The sequence below is a fragment of the Hylobates moloch genome, unplaced genomic scaffold, assembly GCF_009828535.3.
Source record: "Hylobates moloch isolate HMO894 unplaced genomic scaffold, HMol_V3 SCAFFOLD_10, whole genome shotgun sequence".
Lineage (NCBI taxonomy): Eukaryota > Metazoa > Chordata > Mammalia > Primates > Hylobatidae > Hylobates > Hylobates moloch.
The window spans coordinates 9,040,049-9,060,305 of NW_026652285.1; the positions used below are offsets into that span (position 1 = coordinate 9,040,049).

General features: G+C 52.6%; 1 protein-coding gene across 4 annotated transcripts in view; it reads left to right on the forward strand.

Annotated features, from left to right (window-relative positions):
- The first annotated feature begins 6,979 nt into the window (after positions 1 to 6,979).
- Positions 6,980 to 20,257, forward strand: part of RHBDL3 (rhomboid like 3) — a 57,604-nt gene continuing 44,326 nt past the window's right edge. Inside the window, exons 1-2 of one of the 4 annotated variants that reach the window (XM_032162933.2) lie at positions 6,980 to 7,436; positions 9,038 to 9,061. In XM_032162933.2, the coding sequence (XP_032018824.1) occupies positions 7,326 to 7,436; positions 9,038 to 9,061 (135 nt within the window). In that variant the 5' untranslated portion in view covers positions 6,980 to 7,325. Of the gene's footprint in view, positions 7,437 to 8,509; positions 8,550 to 9,037; positions 9,062 to 20,257 lie in introns of those variants that run through there. The other 3 variants (XM_032162936.2, XM_032162934.2, XM_032162935.2) reach the window with 3 other exon arrangements.

Sequence of the window (20,257 nt, forward strand, 5' to 3'; positions counted from 1 at the left end):
TGGGTGGATCACTTGAGGTCAGGAGTTCAAGACAAGCCTGGCCAACATGGTGAAAGCCTGTCTCTACTAAAAATACAAAAATTAGCTGGGCATGGTGGCGCACGCCTGTAGTTCCAGCTACTCGGGATGCTGAGGCTGGAGAATGGCTTAAACCTAGGAGGCGGAGGTGGCAGTGAGTTGAGATCATGCCACTGCACTCCAGCCTGGCTGATAGAGCCAGACTCCATCTCCAAAATAATAATAATAATAATAATAATACTGCAAACTAACAAAACCAATCCTTGCCCCTCATAGACAGTGAGCTCCAATGTCAAGGTTTGCCACAGATCTTACAGCTAATTATCCTTGGCTGTGCCAGACTCGCACCATTTCTTTCCCTCCACAGTCTGTTGGACACTCTGGTGCCTGGTTCTGTGCAGTGGGTAAGAAAATTAGATCATTCTCTTTTTTTCTGGGGACACTGATTGCACACTTACGATGAGAGAAACAAAGCAGTAAATAGACCAATGGAAGCTTTAGCTACAAAGCCAGAGACAACCCCCAAAGTTTCTGACTCATACAAGCCTGCAGCTGGACAAGCCCTATTTGTGCGCTGAGATTCAGTCTTGTCCAGTTGCCCTGGGAAAGCAGTCTCTGTAGACAGTGGTCAGCGGTTGGGGCCAAGGGCACTCACTACCATCAGGGGCTTTTGTATTTCACTCTTTAAATAAGAACTTTGGTGACAGGCATGGAGAATGAAACCTCCCTGGGGCCCAGGGATTTTAGTGTCCCCATTTGTAAAATGGAGGCAATTGTTATCTGTTCTGCTCACCTCAGAAAGGCTGGCTTTTTGAGGATGAAATGCAATGGCAAATGTGGAAGTATTTTGAAATAAAGGCAGCAGGCATACAGGTGCATTATTATTATGCAGAAGAATTTTTTCTCTATAACATAAAAGTTGCATCTTGTTGCAGGCTGAGAGTAATAACTATATAATTAGACTTTGTGTCATATCAAGAGAGGCATCCTCTGTTTTTCATTAAACAGACATTTGTTCAGTTTCTACAGTGTGCAATGTTGCGCACTGCGAAGGATGCAGAATTGAATAAGCCATAATCCTCCCCTTCAAGGAATGTACGTTCTAGTATCAGGAAGATAAAACTTAGAAGATATAATTCAAAGTCAAAAGGAAAAAGGGGTTCAGAGGAAGGAGTGGTTCATTTGGGTTGGAGAGTCGAGGAAAGGCTTCGTGGAGGAGACAGCAGTCATCAGAGAGATGGGCAAGATTTTCTTCTTTATTTTAAGGGATCCTCCCACCTCAGCCTCCCAAGTAGCTAGGACTATAGGTCCCATGCCACCACACCTGGCTAGGTTTTAATTTTTTTTTTTTTTTTTTTTTGAGACGGAGTCTCGCTCTGTCGCCCAGGCTGGAGTGCAGTGGCGTGATCTTGGCTCAATGCAGGCTCTGCCCCGCTGGTTCACGCCATTCTCTCACCTCAGCCTCCCGAATAGCTGGGACTACAAGTGCCCGTCACCTCGCCTTGCAAATGTTTTGTATTTTTAATAGAGACAGGGTTTCACCGTGTTAGCCAGGATGGTCTCGATCACCTGACCTTGTGATCTGCCTGCCTTGGCCTCCCAAAGTGCTGGGATTATAGGTGTGAGCCACCGCGCCCGGCCAGTTTTAAATTTTTTTTGTAGAGGCAGGGTCTTGCTATGTTGCCCAGGCTGGTTTTGAACTCCTGGACTCAAAACCAGGAGTTTTGAGTTTGAACTCCTGGACTCAAAACCTGGACTCCTGCCTTGGCCTCCCAAAGTGCTGGGATTATAGGTGTGAGCCACTGTGACTGGCTGATGGGTAAGATAGAACAGGTGGTTTACTGAAGAGATAGGACCTGCCTATAGCACAGTGAAGGTCATATGGAAGTCTTGAGGCCCAAAGAGAATTCGGAAATGGGACCTTGGGGACCAGCCACACCCCAAGGAGGTGGCAGGAAAGGAAGGTAAGACCTGGCAAAGTAGCTGATTGTTTCCCTGAATGTGTGATTGGCTAAATCTTGGGACTGGGAAAGTTTTTTTCTGTGCTTTTCTGAGCTCAACTTTTGGGTGCCCACGCCTTGCTTTGAAAGGGTTTGGTCTGTGAACCTACACATCTCTCAGTAATGATTTAAGTTACTCAGAAAACTGGGAGCCCTGGAGTGAAAGGAAGAGACGAAAGGGAAGGAAATCCATGTAGCAGTCTTGCTCTGTTTGATCTGGCAGACAGCGGGCGATAATGGAAGAATGCTGGAGATGGAGGTGGAGGGTGGTCGGATTCTGCCATCCTGAGCCACGTCTGCTGTTTGGACTTGCAGACTTCAAACATGGCTGGGGGATTCCTGGAAGACAAAAGAATTCAGGGCCGGGGCTTGGATCTCAGTCAAAAATAACTTACGTCTTCATCTCAGGCAGGCAAACAGTGGTAGCTCAGGGCTGGTTTCTCAGAAGATTAGAGCTACAGGTGGGGACAGGGTGCCACGAAGTTCAGTTTAGGTTTAAGTTGGCTGCAGAGAGAGAAGGGGCTCGGAGGGTGTGGGTCTGGCAGAGGGAGATGTCAGAATGAACCCCAAGTGAAAGAGGTTCTGGAGAAAAAGTCATCCCTGTTTGCCCCCCTTCTGGGCATTGCCATTGCTTTGAGCAATAATTACAGCCCTTCATGTTTCTTCCCTGGCTTCTCATTAGCTCAAGGTGTCCACAAACAACTCCTCAGCCCCCTTTGCCTTCCTCTCCCCGCTTCCAGCAGCTACTCCTGGCTTTTCTTTTTTTTTTTTTTTTTTTTTTTTTTGAGACGGAGTCTCGCTCTGTCGCCCAGGCTGGAGTGCAGTGGCGCAATCTCGGCTCACTGTAAGCTCCGCCTCCCGGGTTCACGCCATTCTCCTTCCTCAGCCTCTCCGAGTAGCTGGGACTACAGGCGCCCACCACCACGCCCGGCAAATTTTTTGTATTTTTAGTAGAGACGGGGTTTCACTGTGGTCTCGATCTCCTGACCTCGTGATCCGCCCGCCTTGGCCTCCCAAAGTGCTGGGATTACAAGCGTGAGCCACCGTGCCCGGCTACTCCTGGCTTTTCCATGGCAGCCGACTGTCCCAGCTCCCAGGACCAGAACATTGGGTCCTTAAAAAACTCCTTCCTCTCTTGGAGGGCACATTTGAGAGACTCAGCCCCCGAAAGGCTCTTCCCTTTCTCCTCCCCCTTATCCCACTGGACTGTCATTAGAGGATGACCTCATTTTCCCCCAGGAGGCCAGGGCCTGGGTCTCATCCCCTTTGTATTATCAGCACCTTGGCCAGGGTGTGGCACATAATGGACCCTCAGCACCTGTGAGCTGAATGGCACTGCTGAGCTGTCGCCAACTTAATCTTCCTAAAATGCTGCTCCAGTTAGAAGCCATCACCGCTTCTCTATCTCCCACTGGGCGAGGTCCAACCTCCTCAGACTGGCACTCGGGGACCCTGGTGACACAGTGCTCCTAGCCTGCCTGGCCATCCTCACTTTGTGCTCAGCCACTTCATGGTTCCCAACACAGTCAACAGCTTTCCTATCTCTGTGTCTTTGCCGCAGCAGTTCCCTCCACCTAGAAACCCTTCCACGCTCTCTACCGCAAGCTTGCCCCTTTCAAGGCTCATCTCAACATCACGCTCCTGCCCTTCTAAACCGAGTTTGATCCACTCTTCCCCAGCCCTTCATCCTGCTCTGCGTTGCCTTCGAGTGTCTTGTTAGGAACCTTAAAAGAGGCCATGGTGTGGTGCACTTGCAAAATGAAGAGCAGGGAAGAAGTGCCAATAGGCCCAGTTCGGTGTCACTTCTCATTAGCGCCAAAGGTTCTCCCAGGGAGGGGCCTGTGCATGGCACACCTCCAGGCATCGACAAGTGCCTGCCCGCTGCAGCTGGTCAGTGAAAGTGACACCATGCCCATTCCCTCCTCTGCCCCCAAAATGCTGCAGAATATGCCAGTCTTTAGGCTGTCTCAGGTGAGAGTAGAACAAAAGGTGTCAGGGTGCCCAGCCACTCCTATCCCCTGGAGCTTTCTAGGCCTGGGCCCCAGGCCCCATGTCCTACCGCCTGCTGGGGAGTGGGTTGCAGATTCGCCTGGGGCTGAGGGGCAGAGTGGTCCGACCAGCTGGGCGTAGGTGACATTGAGGACAACAGGTAAAGGGTCGCCTCAGGCTCATGGAGGATGATGGATGTAACAATTTGTCCTAACAGTCTCCAAGTCCAGACACCATCACCTCCCAGCAAAGGCCAAGGTGAATGAAGCTGCCCCATGAAGCAAGAATCCTGGTGAGAGATCAGGAATTCCTTCTTAGGAGACTTTTGGAAACATAGCCTGCCAAGGCGGGGTAAATGTTCCTAGGGACAGAAGGAGGAACAAGATAGCCTTCTGCATGTTTCCCATCTTCCCTCTCCCTTTTATTCTAACTGCTGCTGCCCTGTGACCCCTTCCTGGGACAGCACCTCTCATGTCCCTCTGCTCAGGCCAACCTCCCTCCTGTCTAGACTCTACACTACAGCCAAAGGGATTTTTTTTTTTTTTTTTTGAGATGGAGTCTCAATCTGTCACCCAGGCTGGAGTGCAGTGGCACGATCTCTGCTCACTGCAAGCTCCACCTCCCGGGTTCAAGTGATTCTCCTGCCTCAGCCTCCCGAGTAGCTGGGATTACAGGCGCCTACCACCACGCCCGGCTAATTTTTTGTATTTTTTAGTAGAGACAGGGTTTCACCGTGTTAGCCAGGATGGTCTCAATCTCCTGACCTCGTGATCCGCCTGCCTCGGTCTCCCAAAGTGCTGGGATTACAGACGTGAGCCACTGCGCCTGGCCAGGGATCTTTTAAATATTACTCTCCTGCTCGCAATCCTTCAATGGCTCCCCATTGCCCTTAGGTAAAGTCCAAGCTCTTTTCCCATGAAACTCACAGCCCCTCACAACCTTCCCGTCCAGGCTGGGCTCTTTAGATTGGTCATCGTGCTCCAGTTTCCAGCCATGCCAAACCGCTTATCGTTTGCCTCCCATATGATGCCGCTCCACAAGCCTGGTCGTGCTGTTCCCTCTACCTGGAACACCTCCTTCACCTTTTCCACGTTGCCTAGTTCTGGAGGCTTATCCTTTGGGAAGCCTTCCTGGACCCACAGCGACCCCCTCCTTTGGAGTTCTACACCCTCTGGGCTTTCCTTGAATCCAGGACTTACCCTTATGTTGAATGTGACTGTCACCCCCAATTATCCATTTCTAGAGGGCAGGGTCTGGTTCTTATCCACCTCTGTATTCTCAAAGCTCTGTCATTGGTACTTAGTAGGAGCTTAATACATGTTCAGGAACAGAACTGAGCCTGCTAAGCTCCTTTCCCCATGAAGGGATGATAGAATTGGATATGTTGATAACAGCTGTCCCTGGGTTGATGAAGAGGCAGCTCCCATGGGTAGCTGGTATCAGAACACTGTCCAGGGCGGCTGGGCATCCCAGCAGAGTGGCCAACCCTTTTCTGTGCCCTTCTCCTTCCAGTTCCCCTGGAACCAGGCTTCCTGGCCCACTTCTCTAGTCCCAGAGATCTAAGTATAACAGAGCCAACACCCATACCGGTCATGCAAATGACAGCAAGGGATGTGGGAGGCAGCGACACAGACCCCAGGGCCCCAGCAGTCACTTGTCCTTCTGGGCTCCACTCCACAAAGGAATCAGCCTCTCTTCTGTCCCCTGAAGGCTGTTTTCAAAATCACACCCCATGCAGACAGTTTTATTTACAAGGAAATCTTGGCAGGATCTTGACTTGTTAGCAGAGTAGGGATGGGGAGGAGGGTGGTGAGAAACAAAAATAGTTGAAATGATCACACTTTCTGAAACAGAGATGAAAATTGGTGTCTGTAGCAAACTCACCTAATTAGAATCAAGTGAATTCCCTTCTCGGTGTTTAAGGGGAGCAGTCATTGCTGGGTGAGATGGTCGCAGGTCTGATCCTGGGCACGGGTTTATGTGTTTGCTTTCTGAAGATGACTGCATTAATTGCAGCTCTCACTAATGGAAAGGAGCCTGTTTCGCTTCCGAGAGGAAGGAAGAGGGCAAAGACTAGTGAGTGAGTGGGTGGTGGGAAGAGGAAAGGAAGAGGAGTGGAAGGGCACAGCCTTGGTGTGGGCTGGGGACTGACTGTGAGATGCCTCCTGGAGAAGCCCCTGAGCCTCTGGGGAGAGCTGGCCCCTGCGAGGCCGGCCACTAGCACCATTTACAGCCAGAACCTCTGCTTCGGGAGATGGTCTCTCTTGGGGGCGCTTTCCTGCAGGGAAACAGCATCGATTTTTTTCTTTAAAAGATCCCCTACTCCTTTTTGGCTAACTTCCTTTCTGATTGCTTTAGTTTCTTCACCGTCCCTCTCCCCAGATGGGGCATTTCCCTGGGCTTACCTTTGTCCACGTGGTCAAATGAAGCCTGGGCATGGTCACTTAGTTCTGGGCGTAGGAAGGGCAAGATTTAGGCTTTGGGGCCCAGGACCCCGCAATCTGACTTCTCCCATCTCTGGGCCTCCCGAGACCTCCCAGAATCTGAGACCGCAATGAATAGGGCGTAAGGATAATGGGGCCGGGGTGAGGGATCCCGTCCTTACAACATCGCGCCCCCAATTCACTCCTAGTCAACCCTGACGTCGCCAACATAGTGTCTCCATCACATATCTGCCACCTCCAAGTGATGGTTAAGCCGATGGAAGAGCCAAGCCCGGGCCCGGAGTGCAGGCCGGTGGTGACGGGACCGGGGACGGCGCAGTCCCCATCCCCGCCCCGGGCAGCGCCGCCACTTCCTCGCCAGCCCCGCCGCAGCCCTCCCGCTCCGGGGCCGCGCCGCTCTGACCGACTGGGCCCGGGTGGCGGCGCCGGGGGTGGGGTGCGGGGCGGGGGCCGGCCTTCCCCGCGAGCAGCCCCGCCCCCGCCCGCGCGCCGCCCCCGAGGACTCCGCGGGGAGGAGGAGACTCGGGCGCAGAGCGGGGGCCGCGAGAAGCGGGAAGGGAGCGCGGGGAGCGGTGGGGCCGGGGCCGGCCCAAGGGCGCCCTCGCCTCGGAGCCGGGCGCGAGGGCCGGGGCGGAGGCGGAGGCCGGCGGGGCAGCGAGCGCAGTGAAGTTTGGCGGCGGAGGGGCCGGGCGTCCCGGGGTCGCGAGGAGGAGGCGGCGGCGGCGGCGCGGGGACCGGGGCCATGGGGGCGGGCGCGGAGGCGGCGCGGCGCGCACTGAGCCTCTGGAGCGGCGCGGCTGCCGTGGCGCAAAGTTAGCCCGGCGCCCCGGGACGAGCCCAGCAGCCGCCGCCGCCCCCGGACCCCGTCTCGGCCATGGGCGAGCACCCCAGCCCGGGCCCCGCGGTGGCTGCCTGCGCCGAGGCGGAGCGCATCGAGGAGCTGGAACCCGAGGCCGAGGAGCGGCTGCCCGCGGCGCCCGAGGACGTGAGTGCCCCCTCCCCGCCCGGCAAACTTTCTAGGGGGCGCCGGGGGGAAAAGCCGCCCCTGTCTCGCCCCACGCCGGGCAACTTGGAGGTTTTAAGGTGACGCGGGAGCGCCCCGGATTGGCCGGGTCCCCGCGGGCAGGAGGGGGCGGAGGGACCGGTCTCCCCGAAACGCGCGCGCACTGCTTCCCCCGCTCTGGTTCCCGCGGCTTCCCTGCGGGACACAGCCCCGCCGCCGCGCCGCGGACCTGTCACCGCCGGAGCCCCCTCCCCGCCGCTGGTGCAGTGCCTGGGACACGGCGTTTTCCCGCAGAGGCGGCCGCGTCACGGCAGTGACTCCCCCTCCCCTCACGCCCGCGACCTGCGGGCTCCCGGAGCTGGGGAAGGAGCGGACGCCGCAGAGTCCCCGTCCCTGGCCGTGCAGGCCGGTCTGGCGACCCCTTCCTCCGCTCCCGGATTAGCTCCCGCCCGGCACCTGCCTTGCCACGACACTAATTGAAATTCAAGCCGGCCCCCGCCTCTGACCCCGGCCGGAGCAGGGAGGGAAAGAGTGCTGGGAGCGGCTTTGCTCCTAGTAGGAGGCCCGGGAGTCCAAGACCGTGGCGGTGCCAGGGGACGGTCCCCTGGACGAGGAGAGGGAGGGGCTGCCCCGAGGGCTTCCCCGCCGTCTGCTGCTCGGGTCTCCATCCCTCCGGTCCTGCGGGCCGGCCCTGGGAAGCCCTGGGAACTGGAGTTTCTTGGGTTAACCTCCCGGGGCTAACCTACACATAGGGGTGAAAAACCGGGCAGACACCCTGCCCTGCCCACCCCTCCCTCAGGGTGGGGAGATGGAAGTGAAACCAGGCCCCCAACCCACACAACCAAAGCGGGAAAGTCTGAATGGGGTTGGGGGTAGTTTACGATCTTCTCTCTTTGGCGTCTGCGGTTAAATCTATCACTTCCTCCTGGCCCTAAACCCCTGGTAGAATCTGATGTAGTCACTACTTAGACTCAGCCTTGGAAGAGAATGGGTGGGCTTCGCCGCATTCGGCATTCACCACCCCTCCTCCCCCGCAAAAAAACAAAAAAACAAACAAACAAAAACTGCAGGCAAAATGTTAGTGTTTATGCAGAGGTGAGTTCTCCTGGGGGGGGGGGGGGGGGCGGGTCTCTAGCCCCCAGCAGGTGAAACCCATTGCGACGGGGTCTGATGGAATTGCACCTGGCCATGCTCTCCCAGGCCTGGGAGTAGCTGTGGACATAAGCTTTAGGCAGCAGAAATTATTAGAGGCGCTTGGACATATTTGGACGCCTTTATTTAGTAATTGTTGAGAATCACTTGTTCTGCCAGTTCCAGAACCAGCAACACCCACCTTGCCGTCCCCGCCCCCACCCCATCCCTTACTGTGAGTTTCCTCCCTCTGCTCAGTGTGGACTCATTGGGCAGCTCCTCCCAGACTCCCCCTGCCCTCCTGTGGCCAGTCCCTGAGCCTGGTCATGACTCCTGGGCAGCCGCTGGGAGGCTATGTCAGAAACAGCCGAGGACTACAGAGACCTTGGTGATAAGTGTGTCTTTCTTTCTCTCCTCTTCCTCTTCTCCTGCATGGCCTCCCTCTCTGCCAGCACTGGAAAGTCCTGTTTGATCAGGTATGTGAGCAGTTAACCCCCCACTTCCTTCCAGCCCTGCCTGAAATCGGTCTCAGTCTCCCTGCTTGCGTGGGCTTCCCTAGCTCCGCGCTCCTGAGATGGTGACGTGGGGTGGGGGTGTGGCTTTGTGCATCTCTGGGGCTGAACGACACTTCTCTCCAGGTATCAGGAGGAAGAGATGGGCTCCCCTGAGAGGATCTCCCTCCCGCCTCCGCCTCCTCCCTACTCTGCTGCACCAGAGCTGGGTTTACACCATGTAGAAATTGGACGTTATATATTGAATGCCTGGGAAATCCTCCATATGCCAGGGGATTGCAGTAGGGGGCTGGAGAGGTGGGGGAACGGCTTGGGCTGACAATCCCTCTCCGTTTCTACCTCCAATATGGAGGGTCCATGGCCACTGCTGAAGTCAAATCTCTGCCATCCTTGGGGGCTGACTCACAGTATGGACTCTTTTGAAGGCTAATTAAATGTCTTTAATTCTGTCATAGGGATGAGGGAGTGCTGGGAGGTTACAGAGGGGAAATTGTATGTGATTCTTTGCAATGCCTGGAGTCTGGGTGTACAGAATGGAGTTGGGGGTGCCAAGTATTGGCTTTTGAACCTGGAGATGGACGTTTGACCTTCAGCAAGGAAATGGTTCTCCTCTTAGCATTCGTGGTGGGTGCTGTTATGTGCTTCCTTCTCCCTCTTTGCCCCGTGTTGGAGGATAGTTGAGTGCCGTAGTCCTGGAGTGAGAATGGTTGTGCCATGAAGTTTGTGCAACTTTAAGAAATTGGTGTGAGTGGGCCAGAGGGAATGTGTTGGGTAGGAGAAGGAGATAAAGCTGAAAAATTAGCTTGAACCAGGACTTCGTTGTAGGCAGGGGAAGCCTTAGAAAGTTTTTTTAGCAGGGTTGTTACGTGATCCAAGCCAGGCTTGGGAAAGCTCCAGTGTCTTAGGGGATAAGGGGTGAATGGGCTATGGGGACGAGGCAAGCTAGGCAGGAGCTGCAGCAATGAACGGAGGCAAGAAGGTGACAATGAGGATGGACGGAAAGAGGGACATGGTGATGGAATAATTGGAAGATCTTAATAGACCATAGATGAGGGGAACCACGTATCTTTGAGATTCTGAACCTAGGAGGGAAAGAAGAAGTTGGAGTGGGGCCAGGTGTGGTGACTCACACTTGTAATCCCAACACTTTGGGAGGCTAAGGCGGGAGAATCACTTGAACCTAGTAGTTCAAGACCAGCCTCGCCAACAAAGTGAGACCTCATCTCTACAAAAAATTTAAAAATTAGCCAGGCATGGTAGCACACTCCTGTGGTTCCAGCTACATGGGAGACTGAGGCAGAAGGATTGCTTGAGCCCAGGAAGTTGAGGCTGCAGTGAGCCACGATCGTGCTACTGCACTCCAACCTGAGTGACAGAGTGGGGCCCTGTCTCAAAACAAAAACAAAAAACAAGTTGGAGTGAGGAGAGACGTTTGGCAAAAATGACAACTTTGGTTTGAGACAAGTTCAGTTAGAGGAGCCAGCCGGTTGCAGATACCGGAGTGGGCGTGATGACACGGAATTGCAGTGTTAAAGGCCTGGGGTGAGGATTTGGGGTTATCATCCACATTAACCACGGGGCCTGGCTGTGGTTTGAAGTTCAAAGCATGCACTGGCACCTGTCCTGACGGGTAGAGCATCTCTCCCTCTGGCTCCTAAGAGTACAGCAGCTGCTGGCCTGATGCCCTGAGGCAGGAGGGAGCCCGCTGCGCCACTGCCACCACTACCACCAAGCTGCCAGCCCTTCACACCTCCTGCCAGATTTAGAATCAGAACCTAGAACAAAGTGTATCATTCTTTTTTCTCTCTGTCTGTGTCTATCTTTCTCATTTGATTAATTTCCTTTGCCAGTCCCTGTGTGTATGTGTACATTTTAAAACAAACCATTTGGGTGAAAGGAAGAGAGCTTTTAGTAGGAAGAATTTGGAACTCAAGGGAGCAGAAAGAATGTGTAGCACCTAATAGTAGCTAGTGGTCTATTAAATCCAATTTTTCCAACTGAAGGTAGGTCCTGGGTCCTGAGTGTCACAAAGAGCATACCCCTGCTTCTGGGAGGCCTGCCCAGAATTAATTCTAGGAAAGAAATTAGGCCAGGCACAGTGGCTAACGCCGGTAATCCCAGCATTTTGGGAGGCTGAGACAGGAGGATGGCCTCCGAAAAAGTGAGACCCTTTCTCAAAAAAAAAAAAAAAAAAAAAAGCAACCCTGATAGGTCAAACTGCAGTCGTGGATGGGACATGACGCCTGTCAGAGTCCCTGTAAGCACAAGTGACTCTGGAGTTCACCTTCCAGAGATCGATGGCATGGGAGGCTAGAACCAGTCAAGCATCTCCTCCCTCCCTTCTTGGGTCAAGTGGACACCAGTGGTAACCCAGTTTCAAACTGGGATCTGCTAGGGTCTGTTTTCCAGGTGTTAGGGTTGGATTAGACCAGTCCCTCCATACTGTCTGGTTCTTCAGCATGTGGAGTAGCCTTGATCTAGCATGACGCCAACTGGACCCCAAGGGCTAGAAGCCATGGTGTTGGTCTTGTTGGTCCTATATGGTCACCCTCAAACTAAATGACCGGATACCTTTTGTGGGGATTGGAGGTGATGAAAGCAGGTGACCCCAGTCCCATGGAAGCTTCTGCATCCCCCTCCCTGGCATTCTGGCATCTGGCCCACTCAAGCAGGAGTGTAGCAGGGCCAATCCATGCCACACACCCTCACTCCCCCGATTCTTCCCCATGGGTCCCAGAAGTTACAGCAGGTGGGAGACCTGAAGGTCATCACTTCAACTCGGTATGTTCCACGTGTTCATGTCCTGTTCAAACTTCTTCTTGAGGGAATCTTCTTTTCATATTTTGGAGATCTTGATGGTTTTCTTAAATATTTAAGTAGATTTAAAATTTACCATAAATATTAGTCTGTTGTTATAGTATAATATCATAGTAAAGATGTTTTATTTTTCTGACTGGGTGCTCACACCTGTAATCCCAACACTTTGGGAAGCCAAGGTGGGCAGATCGCTTGAGCCCAGGAGTTAAAGATCAGCCTGGGCAACTAGCAAGACCCCATCTCTGTTTTTTAAAAGTTTAAAAAAAAATTGTTAAAGAAAAAAGTCTTATTTTCTGTGGAATCTGTTGAGCTTTTCCTTCATGATTCCTTCTGTTGCTTCAGACCTGAGATAGTTTTCATCCCTCCCCAGATCTCATAAATATGCCCTTTTATTTCCTACTACTTTTTCTATGATTAAAAACATCATGTAACCCTGTACTCTGCATCTGGTTCCTATCCAGCTATGCTAGCATCACTTATTAAGTAAGCCTTCTTTATTATATTGTTTGAGAAATGTTATTTGGTAAATTTTTTTGTGTGGTTGGGTTGATATTTTATTTCTGATTTATGCCACTGATATTTATAATTTTGCACAGGTAATGTCCCCTTTAGTTATCGCTTTACATCTGTTCCATAGGTTTCTGAAAAGCCTCCCTTTTTCGGGTTATGCTTTGATAGTCTTATTCTCAGTCCCTTCCTGAATCCCAGGGAGCTTTGATTCAAGGTTAAATATTTAGTCAAAGGCCAAATAGCAGGGCAGTGACAGATATGGGACTGGAGCCCAGTTAACCCACAAAGGGCTTCTTGGGTTGAAAAAGTCATTTCCAGGTTTACCCTTAAAAATGCCTCCAAGATCTGTGAATGTTTAATGAACAAAAGGGTTTGGAGCAGAATTCTGTTAAGTCAACAAAGCACAATTGCTTTCAAGCTCAAAAGAACAAGAGGGAAAAGGCAGAATTCAAAGTAACTTGACTATCTTCCTTTTTCCCTTCTCACTGGGAGCCTGTATTTCCTAGACCCCCAAAAGAGATCCCCAATTTTGCTAATCTCCCAGAAGGAAAGCAGACAAGTACTATCTCACCAAAATTGTAAACATAAACATGTGCTATGATGAACAGAAGGCATGGGGCTGCTGCTTCGGTGGGTTGCTGGGGTCAGAAACTTGGATTTGGAGTCAGATAGACCTGGGTTCAAGTCTTACTCACTTTGTGATTGGAGGTAATTACATTAGCTCTCTGAGCCTCAGTTTCCTCCTCTGTAAAATGGGGACAGTAATGTTTAACTCCAGGGTGACTATGAGAATTAAATGGAAGTGGAAACTCCCTTTGCAATATCTGATTCGCAGTGAACATTCAACAAAAGTGTCTTCATTGAGAATCAGAATTTGCTTGGAGAAGCACAAGGACCACTTCTGAGATCCAGGCCCCATAGGGAAGGCAGCTCCTCGACACTTCTGAGTCCGGAGGATTTTTCTGCTTTCTGTCTTCCAGTGTCTCCCCTTCCCAGTCCCCTGCCCTCCAGCCTGGGGCTCTTCCCTTGGCCTGACTTCATTTGTAGTCCCCCCTGCAAGCTGGCTTAAAGGTGTTCTGGGAGCCGAAAAGAGGTTCAGATAAGACCCCTGAAGGGATTAGCAAGGAGCTGCAGAGAAAACTTCTGCCCCAGAGACAGGATGTTTGCCACCCCCAGAACTCACAATTAGCCCGCAGAGCAGGGTTCCCAGAGAGGAACAAAGCCACGGGCTTAACTGGAGCCCTTGGGCTCTGCACCCCCAACTCCTTATCAAGTGGCCTCTAGGACCCTTGAGGCTGTGGACTCCTCTCCACCACAAAGCCTGCTTCCCTACCTTGCTCCTGCCCCAGTGACCCCATCAGCTATACTGACATTAACCCTTTTATTCCTGACCACTCACAGAAATGCATTTGATTGCTTTGGGCAACAGGGCCGAGGGATCCGAGATTGAACTTCGCCTGGCTGCCTGCCTGACACATAATAGATACACACATTTGAGCGAATGACAGGTCAAACTACAGCTCTGCATGCATTGTCATGGGTTAAAATATCCTCTCCAGCAGCAGGCCCTGACTGTGCGGCTACCACACTCATGGCAGCCCCTCTGCCACCGTATGGCTGCTGCCACCTCAAAGAATATAGGTTATTAGAAAGTTGATGGAGGCATCTTGTCCAGTCTGCTCATCTTGTTTTTGTTTGTTTGTTTGTTTTGAGACATGGTTTCGCTCTTGTTGCCCAGGTTAGAGTGCAGTAGCGCGATCTCGGCTCACCACAACCTCCATCTCCCGGGTTCAAGCGATTCTCCTACCTCAACCTCCCAAGTAGCTGGGATTACAGGTGCCTGTCACCAGGCCTGGCTATTTTTTGGTATTTTTAGTAGAGACAGGGTTTCACCATGTTGGCCAGGCTGGTCTTGAACTCCTGACCTCAGGTGATTCACCCGCCTTGGCCTCCCAAAGTGCTGGGATTACAGGCGTGAGCCACCGCACCCTGCCCAGTCTGCTCATTTTGCAAATGAGGAAACAGAAGTCAGTGGCCTACTGAGGTCATTTGGTGCAATAGAGCCAGAGCTGAGACTAGATCCCAACTCTGCTTTCTATCTGAACTGTGTTCCTGCCACCAGGCCATTCACTTAGTTGGTGCCTTGAGTAACCAAGGCAGGTGGAGAGGACACATATCTAGGTCAAGTCTCAGTTCTGCTTCTACTCGGTGTGTGGCAATGGGCAAGCCAGGTGACCTCTTCACGCCTCAGTTTTCTCATCCGTAAAGTGCCAGCCTAGTACCTTCCCGTCCACGTTGTTGTGAAGACAGGATGCCATGTGTATAGTGCTTGGCACAGTATGTAGTGAGCACCTCATAAATACTGTTGTGTTACAGGAATTTAAAGAAATTAAAAAAAGATAGAGTAGGTTTTTTTGGTTTTTTTGTTTGTTTGTTTTGTTTTTGTGAGACAGAGTCTCACCCTGTTGTCCAGGCTGGAATGCAGTGGTGCAATCTCGGCTCACTGCAACCTCTGTCTCCCAGGTTCAAGTCATTCTCCTGCCTGAGGCTGCCAAGTAGCTGGGATTACAGGCGTGTGCAATCACACCTGGCTAATTTTCGTATTTTTTATAGAGACGGGGGTTTCACCATGTTGGCCAGGCTGGTCTTGAACTCCCGGCCTCAAGCGATCTGCCTGCCTCAGCCTCCCAAAATGCTGGGATTACAGGCGTGAGCCACCGTGCCTGGCCAGACCTCGGTCTTGAATCAAAGTGTTCAGAACCCCAGTTGGGGTTCCTTCCACCATATCAGGCTGCCTGCTTTAGGAGAGAAGCTGAAAAATCACATTCCCCCTGAACTTTCCAGAGAGAAAGGAGAGAAGGTTTTGGACAAAGGCTGCCTGGGGAGTGTTGTGCATGGCAAAGAGTGAAGGGTGAGATGAGGCATCTGGCCATCAGGTAGACAGGGCTAGCACTCCTCTGTCTGGTGTTCTGATCTGGCAATTCCTGCTGGAGCTTTACTTAGTGGTCTATCGTGACATTGGGGCCATTGTCTTGTGCTAGAGAAACGAGTCCATGTGTGTCTTAAGCTGTGAACAACTAGAGTTAGCCCCCATCACCATTCTCCAGGCTTTAATGAAGCAAGGTACAGGTTGAAATCAGTATATTTGAGTCAGTAAATATTCTTTGAGGGAGCAAACATTGAATGTCTAACTGTGTGCATATAAATTTGTTGTCTCATTTTGATCTCTCAGCAGCCCTGTGAGGTGTGTGGTGCTGCACCTCAAAAGAGGAAACTGGCTAGGTGCAGTAGCTCACACCTGTAATCCCACCACTTTGGGAGGTTGAGATGGGAGGATGGCTTGCTTGAGGCCAGGAGTTCAAGACCAGCGTGGTCAACATAACAAAACCCCTTCTCTATTTAAAATAAAAAAGGAAAGTGAGGTTTGAGGGGTGGAGTTTGCCCAAAGACAGCAGTGAGGACCTTCTGCGGCAGTCGCATGTGTGTGTATGCGTGCACGTGTGTTTGTGCGTGAGTGTGCGTGTATGTGTGTGTGTGCACGCATGCATGTGTGTGTGTGCACGCATGCATGTGTGTGTGTGCACGCATGCATGTGTGTGTGTCCCCACAAGGCTTCTGGGTGGCTCCTGAAATGGGCCAGGAGATGCAGGAGCAGCTGAGCACCCTTTATCCTTCCAGCCCATTATCCTGCCTGCCATGCACCCCCTCTGCATCTTGCTCCCCTCCTTCTCCCTGGATCTGTTGGCTCTCTCTCCTCTGGGGGACCAGAGAGACCCTTTGGTGGCTGCCAGGAGAAGCAGCAGCGGCCAGCGGTTTAGACTGAAGGGGAGGGATGGGGCGATGTCAGATCCCTCCCTGCTGACGTTCACTCCCCACTCCCTGCCTGCAGCTCCCTTGAGACTCCTGGGCTTCATGGCCATGACTCGGCTTCAGTCCCCAGGCGGCGCGTCAGGCTGGGCCCGATGAGTCAGCATGGATGTTACATCTGCTACTCCTGGGTACCCAAGGGCCTGTGAGTCACAGCCCCTGGCAGCCCCCTCAGTGGCCTGCTGAAGGCAGGGGCCGTTCTAGAATGGGAAGGGAGCCGTCTGTGTGCCTGGGAGGCCTTGTGAGGAGGTTGGAAGGAGGAGAAGGGGCTGCAGGAGTCCCCCAGGGGTGGGAAGGAATAGGCCCAGTGGAGGAGGCAGTCCCCCAACCCGTGCTGCCCACCCCACCCATCCCCAGCTTCATGCGTTCCAGGGAAGGTGTGAGGTTGTTTCTTCCCCTCACTGCCCAGGTGTTGGGAGAGCTGGGCAGTTTTCTGGAAGCATGCCGATTGTCAAGGGTTCAGCCTGAGTTCAGGCCAGGATGCCTGTCTCTCCCTAATCAGCCTCCCTGCCCCTGTCCTAGGATTCGGCTGTTTGACCTTGGGCAAGGGGGATGCTCAGGAGGCCGCTTGGGGCTTTTGGGAGGAGCACCATGAGAGGGCTGAGCTGCCTCCCCCACCCCTCTATGGTGGCAGCTGAGGGAGCAGAAATAATACAACTGGGAATCTCGGAATCGTGGAGGCTTCTCCAGCTGTCGGGGGCCTGGCCTGGCCAGATCCCAGGGGAGTAGGGGTCACAAGGGCCCCTCATGCCTCCATCTGGTCTCTCTCCTTCCCACAGGGGCTTGAGGTCTCTGAAAACCCACTCCCAGCCCCAGCTTGAAGCAGGCCAGACTGCCTGGGTCCACCCCTTCCAGAGTGCCACAGGCAGGGTTCGTGTCTCTGAGTACCTCAATTTTTGTATCTGTTAAGTGGGATGAACCAGACTTATAGGGTTGGCATGAGAACAAAAAAGCAAAAAAATTGTGAAAGTCAGTATTTTAAAGAGTCAGGGGAAAAGGTCAGGGGAAGGGTGTGAGGTGGTTTTCTCTATGGGTGAATTAGCATCCTCATTTGCAAGAAAGCAGAACTGGAAGAGAAAGCTCCTACTCCCCTAACCTCCCCGCTGACCTCAGCAGCTGCAGCCTGGACCTAATTTACGGGGCTGTAAATATCCATGAATGGGTCAGAGTTCCCTGGTGGGCTCTGGCTGTTGGGTGGGGAGAGCTCTGCTGAACCATAAACCCCTGGGCAGCCTCGTTAATTCTGCTCTGCTCAGAAAACGGGTAATGAGGCAGGGGGCCAGCAGTTGAGCCATGGTAACCTTTACCAAAACCCACCAGAGGGGAGGGACAGCTGCCTGCACCATACTCCAGCCCCAGCACCCTACTCCAGCCCTAGCACCATACTCCAGCCCCAGCACTGTACTCCAGCCCTAGCACCATACTCCAGCCCCAGCACCGTACTCCAGCCCTAGCACCATACTCCAGCCCCAGCACCGTACTCCAGCCCTAGCACACGTGCCTGTGCTCATTTCCCAGGGCTCATTCTACCTTGGTGTGTGTGCACGGGAGAAGATAATGGGGATCCGGGTGGGAACCCGCTCTAGATCCCAGGTATCTACCTTCCTGACCCAAAAGGTCTTCACCCCAGTGGCAGCTGGTTCCTTGGCCCTGGGTACTGCCTTTGAGGTCCTTGAAAGTACTCACATCTTTCACTGAGGTCCGGGGCCTGTCTAGATCATGGACAGGGAGAGGGTCCTCCTGGGAGAGAGAATTCAAGGCTTGGAGGCAGATACCAGACATATATTTGTCCTGGAAATGCAGCTGGTGAAAATCACACATACATCATAGACACAAGAAGATAGAGATATGCCCTTCTTTCTCTCATGCTTCCTTGCTGCTGGGCAAATTCTGAAGCCTTGGCCTGGCTCATGGGCCTGCAGCTGGGAGGGGAGAAGCAGTGCTGCTGTCCTGGGTGCTGAGCAGGCAAATCCCAGCTCCAGCGGGGTTTGCTCCCTGAGAACTCAGCTCAGTGGCCCCATTAGGCCAGTCACAGACTCCTCAGCCTTTCCTGGGGCCTGGTGTCCCCAGTCAACCCTCAGGCTGGGCCTGGAGCCCACAGACTTCTAGCATTGCTGGAAGACTCCAGCAAAGTGTCAGCGGCTCGGAGAGCCTGTTCTACTCATGGGGCAGAAGTGAAAGGCTCTGGTTCTGAACCAGCGGCAAAGGGGCTGGGTTCACCAAAGGGAAACGTGACTGCTGTGGACTCATGCCTTGTTCCCGAAGAGTGTTCCATCAAGTGTTACTGTGAAAAAATACTACGACCAAAGGTCAAATAAGTTTGAAGAATGCTGGGCTGAACAAAATCAGACAGGTTTCTCCAGCCTAAGACCTTGCAGAGTCCTTGATATGGTGCATTATGACCCTCCAAGAGGTTTTTCCACTTGTAGGACCACAGAACCCTTATTTTAGGTACCATCAGGTACCTGGTATTCCACAGAACACACATTGGGGAACCCTTAAAAATCAGCTGGGTGTGGTGGCTCACACCTGTAATCCCAGCACTTTGGGAGGCTGAGGCAGGCAGATCACTTGAGGTCAGGAGTTTGAGACTAGCCTAGCCAACATGGTGAAACCCAGTCTCTACTAAAAATACCAAAAATTAGCCGGGTGTGGTGGTGGGTGCTGTAGTCCCAGCTACTCGGGAGGCTGAGGCAGGAAAATTGCTTGAATCTGGGAGGTGGAGACTGCAGTGAGCCAAGATCGCACCACTGCACTCCAGCCTGGCGATAGAGTGAGACTCCATCTCAAAAAAATAAAAATAAAAATAAACTCAGGGGCTATGTTTCATTCAACTGAACAAGACAGAGAAAGACAAGGGAGGGCAAGATGGGACCAGACAGCACAGTGGAGGAATCCTGAACTATTTCTGTCTTGATGGCAAACTCACTCTCTGACCTGGACTAGTTTATTTTGTTCCTTTTGCCCCATGCACCTGTTTCCCCATAAAACGAGTGTGATGCCTGGGCCACAGCTGATCTTTAGTGAATATGTGTTAGGTGGACACGTAAGAGGATTGGATGAGGGTCTCTCAAACTCTCTTTAGCTACAGCACTCTAGTGATGGGAGAGAGTGCAGGCTCTCGCCCCTCTGCCTGGATATGAATCCATCTGCACCGATTACCAGCCATTCGCACTTGGGCAACCCAGCTCTTGGTGCCTCGGTTTCGTCTCCTATGAAATGGAGCTCACAATAGTGTCTACCTCTTAGGATTGCTGTGAGATTTAAATAGGGGGGACCACTCTCAAAGTGACCAAGTTAGGACACTTTGAGAGTGAAGGAGCCACTGTAAATCACACTCAAGGCTGGGCATGGTGGCTCACGCCTATAATCCCAGCACTTTATGAGGCCAAAGTGGGAGGATTGCTTGAGGCCAGGAGTTCAAGACCAGCCTGGGCAATATAGCAAGACCCTGTCTCTACAAAAAAAAATTTTAAATTAGCCAGGAATGGTAGCACATGCCTGTGGTCCCAGCTACTCAGGAAGCAAACACGGGAAGATTGCTTGATCCCAAGAATTCAAGGTTATGGTGAGCGACAATCACATCACTACACCCCAGCCTGGGCAACAGAGCAAGATCCTGTTGTTTCTTAAGAACAATAATAATTATTATGCTTGGACAACAGGTATATGCCAGGACTAACACAGAAAAACCAGGATGTATGGTGGCCTGCGGTTTCAGTCAAGGGGTGCCTGATACACAGCAAACTTTCCACACATATCAGCCCTTATCGTGTTGCTGTTCACCGGGATAGTATGCAGAAGGCCAGCACATAAACCAGCTCCGAATGGAGTGGCCCTGCCTGAGGAGGGCTGGGGGCTGCTCCTCAGTCCCCTCCCCAGCGCCTCTGGGCCTTGGAGGCCCCATAGCCCCTAGAACTCTGCAGCATAGTTTGAAAACCACTGAGTTTCCCTCCTGCTCTCCTG